We start from the raw sequence: 15159 nt of genomic DNA on the forward strand, positions 1-15159 counted from the left end.
CCCTCTCATTAGGTCTACTGTTGTAGTAGCATTCCATCAATTCCAGGTTCTCTTGTCTTGTCCATACATGGTTTGTTCCAGTAGCCCACTCATTGTCAGATTGTCCTGGTTCTCCAACATCTGGCGCGGACCTTGTTAATCCAGGCAATGTCCAAGCCAGCATGACACTCATAGTTCATGTCATTCTCATATTCGAGATAGGCAGGTGAAGCATTAGGGGGTCTTTACCCAAGGACCCCTACTGGTAAGGTAGGTACCAGCTGAGATTCAAGCCCCGGTCTCCTGCATCAAAGGGCAGTGCTCTAACCACCAGACTATCTAGCCATTCCATACACACACACACACACACCAGTGTGAAAGTAAAAGGCAGTGGTCATACCAGCCCAGGTAATCACATTACTACCCTTTGTCTTCTGATTATTAATCTTAAAACCTGCTAACATAACAAAGTCCTTTAAGTTTCCCATTAATGTTTCTATTCCCTCTAGTGGATCTTCCAAAACTAACACCAAATCATCCGCTAATGCTCTTAACGTATATGTTTCTTTTTAATCTTAACTCCCTCAAAACATTTATAGTAAGAGGCCAATAGCCCATCTGGACCATCTGCCTCTCCTGTTTTAGTCTTTTTAATAGCTTCACAGAGTTCCCTTATTGTTTTAGGTCCATTCAAAATTTGTCTCTGATTCTCTGTAATCTTCAGTAAATTGTTTTTATGTAAATATTCGTCCACTTTTTCTGAGGAAATTTCTTGACCTTTATATAAAGTAGTATAATACTGATGAAATATGCCTTTTTGCATATTTACATTATCTGCTTTTACAGTATTTCCTTCTTGTAACTTTAATATCACTTTTTTTCTTTTTCTTTTTGCAACATATATACTAACCATTTCTCTTGTTTATTTGCAAATTCAAAATTTCTTTGTTTTGCATAGTTCATCTTTATTTCCATCTCTCTCACTATTAACATAGATAGTTGCCTCTGTAAACGCTTAATTTGATGAGTAATAGTTGTCATCCCTGGGGACTTTTTAAATTCATTTTTTTATCTCACCCAAAATAATTTGTATTTTCTCTTGCCTTTTCAAATTCACTATTATGTTGTATAAAATATCCTCTTACAAAAGCTTTACTTGCATCCCAAACGATCCTTGCTTCTGTACCTTTATAAAGATTATTCGCAAAAAATTATTTTAACTTCTTTTTGCAATCCTCTACTACCATTTCCTTTTGTAATAACATCTCATTCAATCTCCATCTAAAAGATCCATTTTTCCTTTTAAAAGTTAAAGTTACTGGATTGTGATCTGAAAAGTCTTTAGTAATGTCTCCACTTTATGAAAATTAATAGCCAAAGTCTTAGAAATCCAAATCATATCTATACTTGAAAAAGATCTATGTCTTTCAGAAAAATAAGTATATTCTTTTGAGTTACCATTTTTATATCTCCATGCATCAACAAGCTCCAAATTATCAATTAAATAAAAAAAAATCTCTTGTAGTTTACCTTGTGTATTTTTAATATTTTTCTCAGAAGTTCTATCTTTTTGTGGGGAAGCAGTCCATTCCAATCTCCCATGAGACACCAATTTTCATACAAAAAATCCAGTAATTTATTCATAAGTCCTTTATAAAATGCTATTTAATCTTCATTTGGGGCATACGTTCCCAGTATAAAAGCTCCCTGTAGATTAACTTCCACCCCAACATATCTGCCATGATCATCAGTCAATGTGAGTTTTGGATATAGTTGAGGATTTATATACAAAACCATTTTTTTTCATTCCTGCTGAAATAAATTCTTTGTCCAGATTTTTGTGCCTCAAATATATTTTTTTTCCTAATATGTGTTTCTTGTAAGCAAATCACATCTTGTTTTAACTTTTTCAAATAATGATTTTTTTTCTCTTTTGAGAAGCATTTGCTCCATTTATATTCCATGTTAAGCATTTATAATCCATAGTTAGGCTAAGATTTTAGAAAAGTCAATACCTGTAGTGCCCAATGTGGAATCCTCTTCAGTGTTTTATTGTATCTGTTGTGGCATTTGTTTGGTCACATCTGTCACTGTCACTTCCATTTGTATTTCCTTCAATTCTTAAAATTTTCCAAAAAATGTCTTGCTTTCTGCACAGAGTTCAGTCTGAATCTCTGCTGTTTAAAAATAAAGATCACCCCTTCCAACTTATCCCATCTAAATGGAATTTTCTTGTGTTTAAGTTTGTCAGAAAAAAATCCTCTTTCCTCTTACATATTCTAATTGTAATTTCCTTAAGTGCAATTATGTCTGTATTATCAATCCTCAATCTAGTATTAAAATGTTGCTGCAAAACTTGATGTCTGGTCTTTTTCCTGACAAAGTACACAGGGACATCCCTTGGGACATTTCTTAATTTTGCAAAAGTGTATTAAACCTATAAACTTTATTAATCTGTGTTATCTCAGTGTCATCAGATAACGGGTGATCTGGACCCCTTTTAGTCAGGTTTCGGCCTGGATTTGGGATGGAAATGGCATTGGTTGCAGTCATGGATGATCTCTGGTAGGAGCAGGATGGAGGTAGTACATACATCTTTGCTCTTCTTGACCTCTCAGCGGCTTTCAATACCATCGACCATGGTATCCTTTTGGGTCGACTTAGGGAGTTGGGAGTGGGTGGCACAGTTCTGCACTGGTTCTCTTCCTTCCTCCAAGGTTGATCCCAATTGGTGTTGATTGGGAGCAAGAGATCCATCCCATGGCCCCTCCATTGTGGGGGTGCTGCAGGGTTCGGTACTCTCTCTGCTCCTTTTTAACATCTACATGAAACCACTGGGTGAGATCATCCACCATGACAGGCTGAGGTATCATCAATATGCAGATGATACCCAGTTATATATCTCCATTCCAGGTGACTGCCACAAACAGACCCAGTGCATAATCTGGGGGTCCTCCTGGACTTGCAACTACTGCTCGAAGAGTAGGTGGCAGTTGTGGCCAGGAGGGCCTTTTCCCACCTTTGGATGGTGCACCAGTTATGCCCCTTCTTGGATCAGGAAGCTCTCCAGTCAGTCACTCATGCCCTGATCATCTCTTGGTTAGACTATTGCAATGTGCTCTACATGAGGCTATCCTTGAAAAGCATCCAGAAGCTACAGCTGGTTCAAAATGCATTCCTTTTTAAAAGCATCCTAACTATTGGCAACTGTTGCAGATTTTTTTGCCAAATTCCTCAAACATTTTCTGCAATAAATCTGGTGAAATGCCCTTATTTGTAAGTTGTTCTAGTGAACCTGTCCACCCTTCTCCTAATTTGGCAGCTTTTCTTGTGGTTGCCATTATGTGAAAGTGAAAGTATGCCAATTACTATGGTGAAAGTAAAAGGCAGGATTCTCCTTTTTTCCCATTTTGGTTTTCTTTATCTTTAGTCCCAATTAGGTCTCCATAGTTAGTCACACAGTTTGGCTCATATTACTCTTATCTTCTTATTTTGTAAAATCCACCAATTATCTACTGTCCAAAATAATAAACAATCAGCCCACAAAGGTCCAGTTTTTGTCTAATTAATCTTGCTATTTTCAAAGGCACTTTCATCATACACACGCACACAAAATTCTTCTGTTTTCTAAAATTACTGTCCCCTTTATCTGTTTAAAACTTTCTTGAATCACAATCTTGTTAAGCTTTTTGCTTTCAAATTAAAATCCTTTAAGATCGCATTTCCCCCCTCTTCTTCCAAAAAGAAGGCAATTCACCAAGAGTTTTTGATCTTCCATTTGGAATATTTCTCTTAGGTTGTACATTAATTAAATCTAAAGGTGTTTAAGAAAGTGAGGCTTTTGCCAGTCATATGTCCATAAAGGCTGCACAGCGGTTAAGGGCACATTGATAATCCCTCAGCTCCCAAGCCACTCAACTCAATTCCTGTGGTCTCCTTGTGAGGAGCAACTCTCCAGAGTACAAGTGGGCTATCCCCCAGTCTCTCCTTCCTCTGGAGAGATTTTTGTCAGCCAGAACCTGTCTCCTGGCCACCAATTTCACCACAGTGCTATCCCTGCTCCAGGAGCCACTCACAGGGATGTCTAAGCCACCATAAGTCCTCACCCGGAAGCTCAGGTTCTTTCAATATTATCATTCATTGGAGCATAACATGCAACTATCACCAATCTATGAATTCCCACTTTCACATACTTCTACAACAACATAGCTGACTCCAATTCATACATTCTGACATAGATTTTAGCCCTTACACATTCACTTCCATTCATGTTTTGATCAAATCTACTTGGCAAGATCAGAATACCTTGGTTCAGATTTATACTCCTTTTATACTCTAGGTTAGAAGTCTCTCATTCACTTTTGTCACATGTCACATGCAAGTACATAAGGGATAGGGTTTGCATTTGCAGTGTCACAAAGCATGTTTCATCCATTGCTCCTGCTGTGAATGCCTATTAATAAAGTACTAGAAAATTAAAAATTTTAGAATGCCTGGGATTGTTCTCTTGATCAGTAGCAATAACCCTAAGAACTATCAATGATATCATGACACATTACTCAGAACAAATAAAACCACTTAAAGTACTTTCCAATGCTAAAGTGCTCAGCATTTTTCTATCTCATGGTCCCCACAATAGCCCCTTGTGTCACCAAAATCTCTTGTTGGGTTATAGAATATGTAGGAAAGTTTTGGGATACTGTATGGGATGGATTTATGAGAGAGGGTATAGTATTATAATCATTGACTAGGAATTCCTATGAATTAGGGCAATCACATTCATTGAGAAGAACAGAAGAACAGAAAAACAGAAAGCCAATCTCACAGAGAGGGCATGCTCCGGACCCCCTCGGCAAAAGAACTCCGATTAGCGGGGTCCAGAAGGCAGGCCTTCTCTGCTGTAGCCCCCGCCCTTTGGAACATCTTGCCCCCACAGGTGAGAAAGGCCCCCTCATTCCCGGCCTTTCGGAGGGATTTGAAGACTTGGCTCTGCCATCTGGCCTGGGGCGAGGAGGGAGGTTGTCAGAAATGGGGTTGGCTAGCCCCTTAGTGGCCTGGTGTGGCCTCCACTGGCCTCTTGGATTTTTTATCTTTTTTCTATCTGTGTAAGTGTGGTTCTCTTTTTATAACTTTTAATTATGTATTTATGGTTTTAATTTGATGTAAACCACCCAGAGTCCCCCATTGTGGGGAGATGGGCAGGGACAAATCTACCAAATAAATAAATAAATAAATAAATAAATAAAACAATTGAAAGCAAATGAATGGCTAGGATATGAAGGTTCTGCAAGGGAGGTTAAAACAGGCAAGATGGTGGTTATGGCATCATGATCAAACCCTGACCACTATATGTACAGTATGTGATATACAAAAGGGGCAAGGCTTCTGTCATAATGCTGTCACACTCTTTGTGCTAATAGGATATGCTTACAGCAGAACACACTGTCACTAAAAAGCATGGATGCCTTTCAAGATTAGCCTATGGTTCAGAAGAGGCTGCTTGTCCAGTAAATGTCAACCCTTTTTTTAATACCAGAGTTCTCTTTTCTTTTTCTTCCCTATCTGGTTACCTCTTCCCCTTTCCTCAACTCCATCCAATTTTGTTCCTGCTTTTCTCTTTCCAATGAAGTTATTCATTCTCCTTACCACACATTTCCAACTTGATTTTTCCTTTTTTTCCTGTCTGTTGGGAGAGAGGAGGGGGATATTTGTGCATATACAGATGTGTTTCTCTGTGCATGAATGGTATGTGTCTGGCAGAGAATGGTTGGGATATGCAGATCAGAGATCAATCAATTTTTTTTTAAATAGAAAAAAATACTGTATCACACTGTGATACAGGCAATTAGTTCTAAACAGCAGTTATTAATGGGGGGGGGATGTCCTGCTCTTTTTTGTAGTTTAGCTTCTAGCAAATATACATACATACATACTGTACACACACACACCATACACATACATTTGTACAGAGCTTCCATTGTAAGAGCAATTTTTGGAATGGAATTTTTTTTATTCCTAATTACACATATAACATCCTTTCTACTCCTCCAAAAAAGCATGTACATTTGCCAGGTTTAATGCCTTTCCATTAATGGTTCTGAAGGGGAGGTATGGTGAGACTTCCTTTCAGGATGATCTCCTTTGCTCTTGCACAAAGGATATAATCAAATCTATGTTGCATGTCTTGTTGAGTTCTCCATTATACCATACACGACACTCTGAAATAATATTCCCTCTCCTTGTTAATCATCCAGGTTGCTGTTTCTGTTAGTTGCAAAATTTTCTTCAGTCATGACAAATGTAAGAAAAGTCTGGATGTAAATAGGATTTGATAGATCACTTTCATGTTAGAAAGCTATTAGCTATAATTTTAATATTAGAGTTTTACTCATACATTTCGTTGCACTGTATACAGTATGGAACTTTATGTCTGTGCATAAATACATACTTAAATGTATACATACATACACACATACTTGTCCTTCATATGCATACATTTATTAAGGTAGAGACAATCTCCAGGACTGATTTCAGCTGGAGTTAAGAAGTGGGAAACTAGACATTGCACAGGATTTCTATTTTTCTTTTCTCTCCCTCTCTATGTTTTCTTATCTATTCTTCCTTTTTACGGGGAATTATCTTATATTAAGCTTACAAAATTATACATAGTTTGATTAGAAATAATTTTTTTCATAAAGATCAAGTTGCATAATTTTAGATATAGTCTAATTTGGAAAATGAAATAGACACCTTAAACTGTAGATTAATAAAAACAATAAAATCCACCATTGGCAAACATTATCAATAAAGTGAAAATATCAAGCTCCAGAAGTTTATGAGGAATATTTTAATAAAATGATTTTATGATATTCTTAGAGGCAAAACAGGCATAACGATGCAAAAATAAAAATAACATTTCAATTATTCATGAAAGAGACTTTCAATAATGTAGTAGATATACATTAATGGGCTTCATGTGAGAATCTGAAGATGAGAATAAATAACTCATATTAATATGGTTCTTTTAAATATATATTTGCACATACACACCTTAGAATGGATAGAACCATCATTTCCAAATTCCCAGTACTGACATATATTGTTTTTGTCTCTGAAAGAAAAATGCCTCTTAAGTTAAGAAATCTTTAAACCATGAAGATAAATGTTTGTAGCACAACTGACATCACATGCCCTAAATTTGGTTTATTTAGAAAATATAACAGACTTGGTTGTGGTGTTCCAATTAATGAACTATATTCTAAGTGAGAAGGCAAGACATTATAAAGCTACCTGGATGATACTGGGCAAGTCACTAACTCTGATTGTGCCACACAAATTTATTGTGAAAATAGAAAGAAACTATTATTCCATCTTGAACTCCCTGGAGGAAATGGGGGATGTAAATGAAATAAATGCATATAAATGATCCATGGCTGAACTGCAGATTGTCCACTAAGATACCTAGTTGTATACCATGCATATTCAAGGCTTACTTATAAGATGTTCAGCATTTATTCTGTTCTGGAAAGAAAGGAAACTAATGTATAACAAACATTTTTTTCTCCTGATTATTTCAGAAAGAACTTTCAAATATGGTTAAAATACTTCAAGAATCTAAAAGTAATGTCTGATAAGAATATAATAATTTAGAAGGTTATTGAAATTAATAATTTAGATCACATATATTTTCCACTAAATTATAACATGCGTAAGCAGATTATCTGATAATATTCCATTTATCTAAATAATTGTATCTTTAGAATATATTGTATCAATACCTTTTCTGCAGGCTTAACTTATAGCCCTCAAGAGGTATGCCATCCTGTATCATAGCTCTGATTGGATGACCAATAGACAGACTGCTTTGTGCCATAGCTCGACTTACAATCTTTCCAGCCTTTCAATGAATGGGGAAAAGAGGGTATGAATAAGTGAAAAGAACCAGAAAATTCAACAATGTGTTACAAATAGAGAGGTCATTATGCCTGGATAACTCAGGATATTAACAGTTGGAGAAACTGAAACACGATCCACAACTTAGCAGTCAATGAGGCTTGCTCAGAATCAGTGATCTTCTGTACGACAAGGGTGGCATTTTACAGTTCAGTGCAAAATAGAACAGACCCTTGATATCTTCATTTGTCTTTTTCCTCTGCATATTTCACAGTGCAGTGATTTAGGGTCCATAACGTGTCACTTGCCATACTTATAACTACAGAGTTTACTTGAAATATATATGCACAGGGAAAAAAGTTCAGTGAACTGCAAAGACTGCAACACACCTATAGTCATTGAGTCAATTTAAAGTTTTACCTCAAGTCTAAAATAATGTTGGTTAAACATCTATAACCACTTTTGTTTAAAATAGCAGTAGTTCTGCAATAGACTGTTGTAAGTACAATCATCTTATTGATTTTTTTTCCTTTTAGGAATTAAAACTGCAATCCTAAACATATATTTGGCAGCAAGTCCCACCAACATCAACAGGATTTGCTCTGAGGTAAAAATAGCTAAGTTTTGTCTGCAGCACAGGTTATAATGTTTGCTATAACAAGGGGATGTGGGGTATTAAAATTATATAGGCAGATTATCTAAATTTCATCTCACAATTTATTCCTGAAGTGGTCCTTCATACAGAACAAACTGTCATTTCTGCCCCATCTTTTGCTGTTAATAGCCCAATTTTCTGTTATGGTGTACATTCTCTGCCCTAGGATACACAGGGTTATGCCTGAGGATCTTTTCCTTGCAGTATTTTGCAAAGGTGTAACGTGATGCTGGTTTCAATTTCACTTTATTTTATCCAGCAATTACTCATCTTTACCATTACATAAACTTGGTATATCCTGTAAATGAGCATTTTCTGTATCTCTAACAGGAAGATTTCTGCTAAATCCAGCAATTACTCATCTTTACCATTACATAAACTTGGTATATCCTGTAAATGAGCATTTTCTGTATCTCTAACAGAGAGATTTCTGCTAAAATTCCATCCATCCTGGTAGGTGAGTGGAGCCAACTCACAACCAATGACAGCTACATCCTTATGCAGGATATGACCAAGGCAAGATTACCTTGGGCTTTACCGATCTGAGTCCCATCAAAATCTACTACCTTTTTATTTTTTCAACAAATCAAGGAACTACCATAAAGCGCCTGATGTCATGCATTGACAATTATTTCTATAAATCACTATATATCTTTAATATATATCTAACTAATATATCTTAGCTCTAATTCTATATAAAATTTAGATTCCAAAAGTACAGTAATGACAAAAACAATGATTATTTCACATAGCATAGGTATCTGATACAAACCACAATGACATCACCACACAAATGGTAGAGATTATAATCTGCATTATTTGCACAGTGACATCCTGATGCAATAGATGTCAGTTGCCCCCCCCTCCCCAGACACTCATGTACAACAAACATTTGAATCATGAACACATTATTAAATGTTTTTCAGGAATACCTTTGTGATGAGCCATATATTTGAAAGAGGCCAATGTTCTGTGTCTGACATTAGATTTTGACAGTGATTTCTTCTGCCAATGCCTTTCCTCATATTTTCTACTGTAACTGACATCAGGAGAACCATCTGGGGATCTGTCTGCATACCATAACAGAATTTAATGTTACATTTTTAACTTCATAGCAGTAAAGGTAACAAGAGATCAGATTCTACATATTTTCATATTACAATGAGGTATCATCCCACAGCAATCTAAATCAAGCATTCTTATAAGTATGATAAAAAAAAGTTTGCTGTCACATTGTTAATTTTTACCAGTTCAAATTCTACATATTTCTGTCAAATAATTCAGAGTTTTATATTTGGCTGCTCGAAGGTAAACCCCCTAGAATTCAGTGGGATTATTCCTAGGTAACTGCATATAGAGTAAAGCCTGAAAGTGTGCATTGAATTAAATCTACACCACTTAAATATGAATAGAAAATCAGCCAAATCAGGCAAGGTTACCAATACTAAAAGCACTGAACTACATTACAGGTTTATAATTGGGGTAATGGAAAGGCTATTCAAAGATCTTTTGACTGCTCTGGAAGCTGTATATGAAAGCTAAATTTTATTTTCTGTAGGCTCAACATTTTGCAGAGGCATATTCAAGGTATCAAAGACATACACTATGGGCAAACAATGCTCAATTTGATATTACCTGTTAGCCACCTGCAACAATATTGAGACAAGAAACCCCACAGTTCTTATACAATGAAAACTAATCCCCAACAAAAGGATGAAGGGCTTAAAGCAACACATGTATTTGCCCTCTCCATTTTATGTTGCTATCAGAGGCAACACAACTGTGTGGAAGATTGTTATAGCTGGAATTAGTGAGGGAGATCATTATGATGTGCATAACTCCTGCTGAAAGTCCCTGTGTCCTCTTAGTCACACCACTGGCTTTAATGTTATCATGTTTGATTTTGTGGTGCACTGGGGAGGAAATCTTGTTCCTTTGTATTTATCTGAGGTTGGTACCCAGCACTAATACCATGCTGTGTTTCAAGAGACACAATGCTGGATATTACCTGAAAAAACTACATAAAGAAGCAACATCATATCCTTCTAACCCATCTTCAGATTACATTATAGTTCCCACAGAGTGTGGAGCAAGTGTGTAACAGATAGTATAAATAATTATATTAAGTATCACTTCTTTGGATTTATAAATCCTTCCATCTTTCACTTAAATATATTCTATGGCATTGCACAGTAAAGTGTTATGTCATAAGTGAAATGGTCTATCTGGTTCAGTATAGTTAACATCCTTTGATTAATCAGTTAAATATTTTTTGATTAATCAGTTAAATATTTATGTAGCCAGTATCTGACAATATGTGTTTATGTCTGGAACTTTTACTCATCTGTGTTTGGATTACAAAAGGAAAATAGAAAAAAAAAATACTTCGGTTCACTTACAATACTACTACTTCCTACATAATGTAAAATCTCAACTGCTGTTTGAAAAAATATTCAGGATGGGATTTCCAAGGTGTTTATATGACAAGCTAATTGGATTGATTCTGAATCTCTCAGATTCCACAGAAGTATAGTTAAAATGGGAATCAAATATCTGGAACAGATTTAGCTATCACATTCCAAAAATCAATTTACCCTGCAGAAATTGCCCTGGGCCATAGCCTTGGGAAAATACAGCACAGTCTAATCCTATACCAGAATAGATAATTTAGTGACCATAGGCACCAAGATGCCCATAGGCCCTCCCTCAGAGGCCATTGTGTCAGGCTTTCCTTATTTATTCCATATTTTAATTTTAAAAAAAACTGAATTAGTTGGTGTTGATATACTCCAAAACAATTCTCATTTAGAAAAGTGTCTCTGAACCCTACTTAAGACTTCATATACAATTGTTATAAATATTGGAGGGTGGATAAAATATTAATGAAATCTGAGAATACAAACTCTGTGCTATTAAACACAGATTTCTCCTATTATACACAGATTTCCCCTCTTATACAGATTTCCCAGTTTGTGCTTTAAATAAAAACTTCACAATATATGGAAAAAATATCAAACACCTATAAGGATATTGCTTTCAAGGCTGTACTTATCAAAACAAAATGCCTGTAATCTATCCCAGGTCAGTGATAAATGGTCAAGCTTTCTCAACAGTAATAAAGAGCAACAGGCTGTAATTGCCTGGGTTATCGCTATCCTCAGATTTACGAACATATATCACAGATTTTACACTGTTGGAAAGGACTTTTCTGTCAATAAAAAATGAAAATCAACTGTCAGGCCTGATGACAATCTCAGTGTGTGAGTATCCAGAACATGAGACTTTTGTCTTTTTAATGTATAATCCTTTTAGTGTTATGTACTTCTCAGTGAGCTTTAATTTTCAAAAATAATAAAGAACAGCATCAGCATCTGATCTTTGTCTTGAAATTACTTTTTATAAAGTTGTTCTTGAACTACCAAATTACAATTCTCAGCAAAGTGTTTACACCTAGATGTGCTGATGTACAACTATTATACACATTTTCATTTTTAAGGCTTAACTATATTAACAAAAAACTTCGGTCTTGTTACTGTTTTTTTTTAAGCCTTAAGTTTTCAATTTCCTCTTCATGCAAAACTATTAGTAGTAGTTATTTCTTTCCGTTCACTATGATTAGGAGTCCGTTCTAAATTTTAACCCATGATTAGGAGTGTAGCTATTCTAAATTTTAAACCACATGCTCAATTCACAGTGATAATAAACAATGATTACATGAAAAGCAAATACATTTTTCCCATTTCTCCTTCTTTTACTCCACTCCTCTGAACCAAATCTGTTCTGAAATTTATTTATTTATTTATTTATTTATTTATTTATTTATTCATTCATTCATTCATTCATTCATTCATTCATTCATTCATTCAATTTATATAGCTGCCCATCTCAGACCAGTGACTCTGGGCAGCCAACAACAATAAAATAAAATAATATAATATAATAAAATATAATATAATATAATATAATATAATATAATATAATATAATATAATATAATATAAAATAAAATAAAATAAATAAAATTGTTAAAATAATTTTTAAAAAACCGATTGTTTTGGTTCCTCAAGAATAAGATAGAGGTATAGTGGGAATGTGAGTTGGCAAAAATCTCATACTCTATTCTATCAATGAGTAGGGCAACTCAGGATCCATAACTTTAATTTATTCTGAGGCTGCTGTTATGAATGAAGTCACTGTGTCTCTTAAGTCATCAGTTCCATTAGTTCTTTGTCCAGTCAAGGGTCACTTCTTCCTGCTGGAAAAGTTTTGTCTGTTAGGTAGGTGAAGGAAATGTCCTTATCCAGTCTGTTTTTGTTCAGTCATTAAGTCGTGTCCGACTCTTCGTGACCCCATGAACCATATTGCACCAGGTCTTCCTGTCCTTCACTGCCTCCCAGAGTATGCTCAATTTCATGTTCATTGCTTTGGTGATAGTATCTAACCATCTCATCCTCTACCGTCCCCTTCTCCTTTTGCTTTCAACCTTTCCCAGCATCAGGGTCTTTTCCAAAGAGTCCTCTCTTCGCATTAGGTGGCCAAAGTATCTGAGCTTGAGCTTCAGTATTAATCCTTCCAATGAGCAGTCAGGGTTGATTTCCTTTAGGATTGACTGGTTTGAACTCCTAGCAGTCCAAGGGACTCTTAAGAGTCTTCTCCAGCACCACAGTTCAAAGGCATCAATTCTTCAGCGCTCAGCCTTCTTTATGGTCCAGCTCTCGCAGCCATACATTACTATTGGAAAAACCATAGCTTTGATTATGTGGATCTTTGTCGACAAGGGGATGTCTCTGCTTTTTAATATGCTCCTAGGTTTGCCAAAGCTTTCCTCCCAAGGAGCAAGCGTCTTTTAATTTCATGGCTGCAGTCTCCATCTGCAGTGATCTTGGAGCCCAAATAAATAAAGTCTATTACTGCTTCCATTTCTACCCCTTTTATTTGTCAGGAATTGATTCATCTGGATGCCATGATCTTAGTTTTTTTAATGTTGCGTTTCAAGTCAGCTTTTGCTCTCTCCTCTTTCACCCTCATCAAGAGGCTCTTTAGTTCTTCTTCACTTTCTGCCATTAGGGTGTTATTGTCTGCATATCTGAGGTTGTTGATATTTCTCCTTGCAATCTTAATTTTGGCTTATGATTCGTCCAGCCCGGCATTTCCCATGATGTACTCTGCATATAAATTAAATAAGCAGGGTGACAATATACAGCCTTGTCGTACTCCTTTCCCTATTTTGAACCAATCGGTTGTTCCATGACTGGTTCTAACTGTTGCTTCTTGGCCTGCATACAGATTTCTCAGGAGACAGGTAAGGTGGTCTGGTACCCACATCACTTTAAGAATTTGCCATAGTTTGTTGTGATCCACACAATCAAAGGCTTCTGCATAGTCAATGAAGCAGAAGTAGATGTTTTTCTGGAACTCTCGTCCTTTCTCCATGATCCAGTGAATGTTGGCAGTTTGATCTCTAGTTCCTCTGCCTCTTCAAAACCCAGCTTGTACATCCAGTAGTTCTTAGTTCATGTACTGCTGAAGCCTAGCTTGTAAGACTAGCCTTGTAACCTTGCTTGTAACCTTGCTAGCAGGTGAAATGAGAGCAACTGGTAATTTGAGCATTCTTTGGCATTGCCCTTCTTTGGAATTTTAACGTAAACTGACCTTTTCCAATCCCATGGCCACTGTTGTGTTTTCCAAACTTGTTGGCATATTGAGTGCAGCACTTTAACAGCATCATCTTTTACTATTTTAAATAGTTCATCTGGAATACTGTCATCTCTGCTAGCTTTGTTGTTAGTAACGCTTCCTAAGGTTCACTTGACTTCCCTCTCTAGGATGTCCGGCTCAAGGTCAGTGACCACTGTGGACATCAGGGACATTAAGATCTTTCTTGTATAGTTCTTCTGTGTATTCTTGCTACCTCTTCTTAATCTCTTCTGCTTCTGTTAGCTCCCTGGTTTTTTTGTCCTTTATCATGCCCATCCTTGCACTAAACGTTCCCTTGAGATCTTCAATTTTCTTGAAGAGATCTCTAGTCTTCCCCGTTCTATTGTTTTCCTCGATTTCTTTGCATTGTTCATTTAAGAAGGCCTTCTTATCTCTCCTTGCTATTCTCTGGAAATCTGCATTCAGTTGCTTATATCTTTCCCTTTCACCCTTGCTTTTTGCATTCCTTCTTTCCACAGCTATTTGTAAATCCTCATCAGATAGCCACTTTGCTTTCTTGCATTTCTTTTTCTTTGGGATGGTTTTAGTTGCTGCCTCCTGTACAATGTTATGAACCTCCATCCATAGTTCTTCAGGCACTCTGTCTACCAAATCTAATCCCCTAAATCTATTCATCACCTTCACCATGTACTCACAAGGAATATGATTTAAGTCATACCTGAGTGGTCTAGTGGTTTTCCCTACGTTCTTTAATTTAAGCCTAATTTTGCAATAAGAAGCTCGTGATCTGAGCCACAGTCAGCTCCCGGTCTTGTTTTTAATAACCATGAGTTTCTCCATCTTTGGCTGCAAAGTACATAATCAATCTGGTTTCATTATTGACCATCTGGTGATGTCCTTGTGTAGAGTCGTTTCTTGTGTTGTTGGAAAAGAGTGTTTGCTATGACCAGTTTGTTCTCTTGACAAAACTCTATT

General features: G+C 36.2%; 1 protein-coding gene across 1 annotated transcript in view; it reads right to left on the reverse strand.

The window, feature by feature from the left end:
- Positions 1 to 15159, reverse strand: part of DCDC1 (doublecortin domain containing 1) — a 318605-nt gene that overhangs the window by 146394 nt on the left and 157052 nt on the right. Inside the window, exons 15-17 of the mRNA XM_088145090.1 lie at positions 9460 to 9597; positions 7758 to 7876; positions 7030 to 7090 (exon numbers count right to left, since the gene is read on the reverse strand). Coding sequence (XP_088001216.1) covers positions 7030 to 7090; positions 7758 to 7876; positions 9460 to 9597 — 318 coding nt within the window. The remainder of the gene's footprint in view (positions 1 to 7029; positions 7091 to 7757; positions 7877 to 9459; positions 9598 to 15159) is intronic.

The sequence above is a fragment of the Python bivittatus genome, unplaced genomic scaffold, assembly GCF_059951505.1.
Source record: "Python bivittatus isolate LINGU-HERP-01145 unplaced genomic scaffold, Pbiv_v1 ctg000480_np1212, whole genome shotgun sequence".
Taxonomy (NCBI): Eukaryota; Metazoa; Chordata; class Lepidosauria; order Squamata; family Pythonidae; genus Python; species Python bivittatus.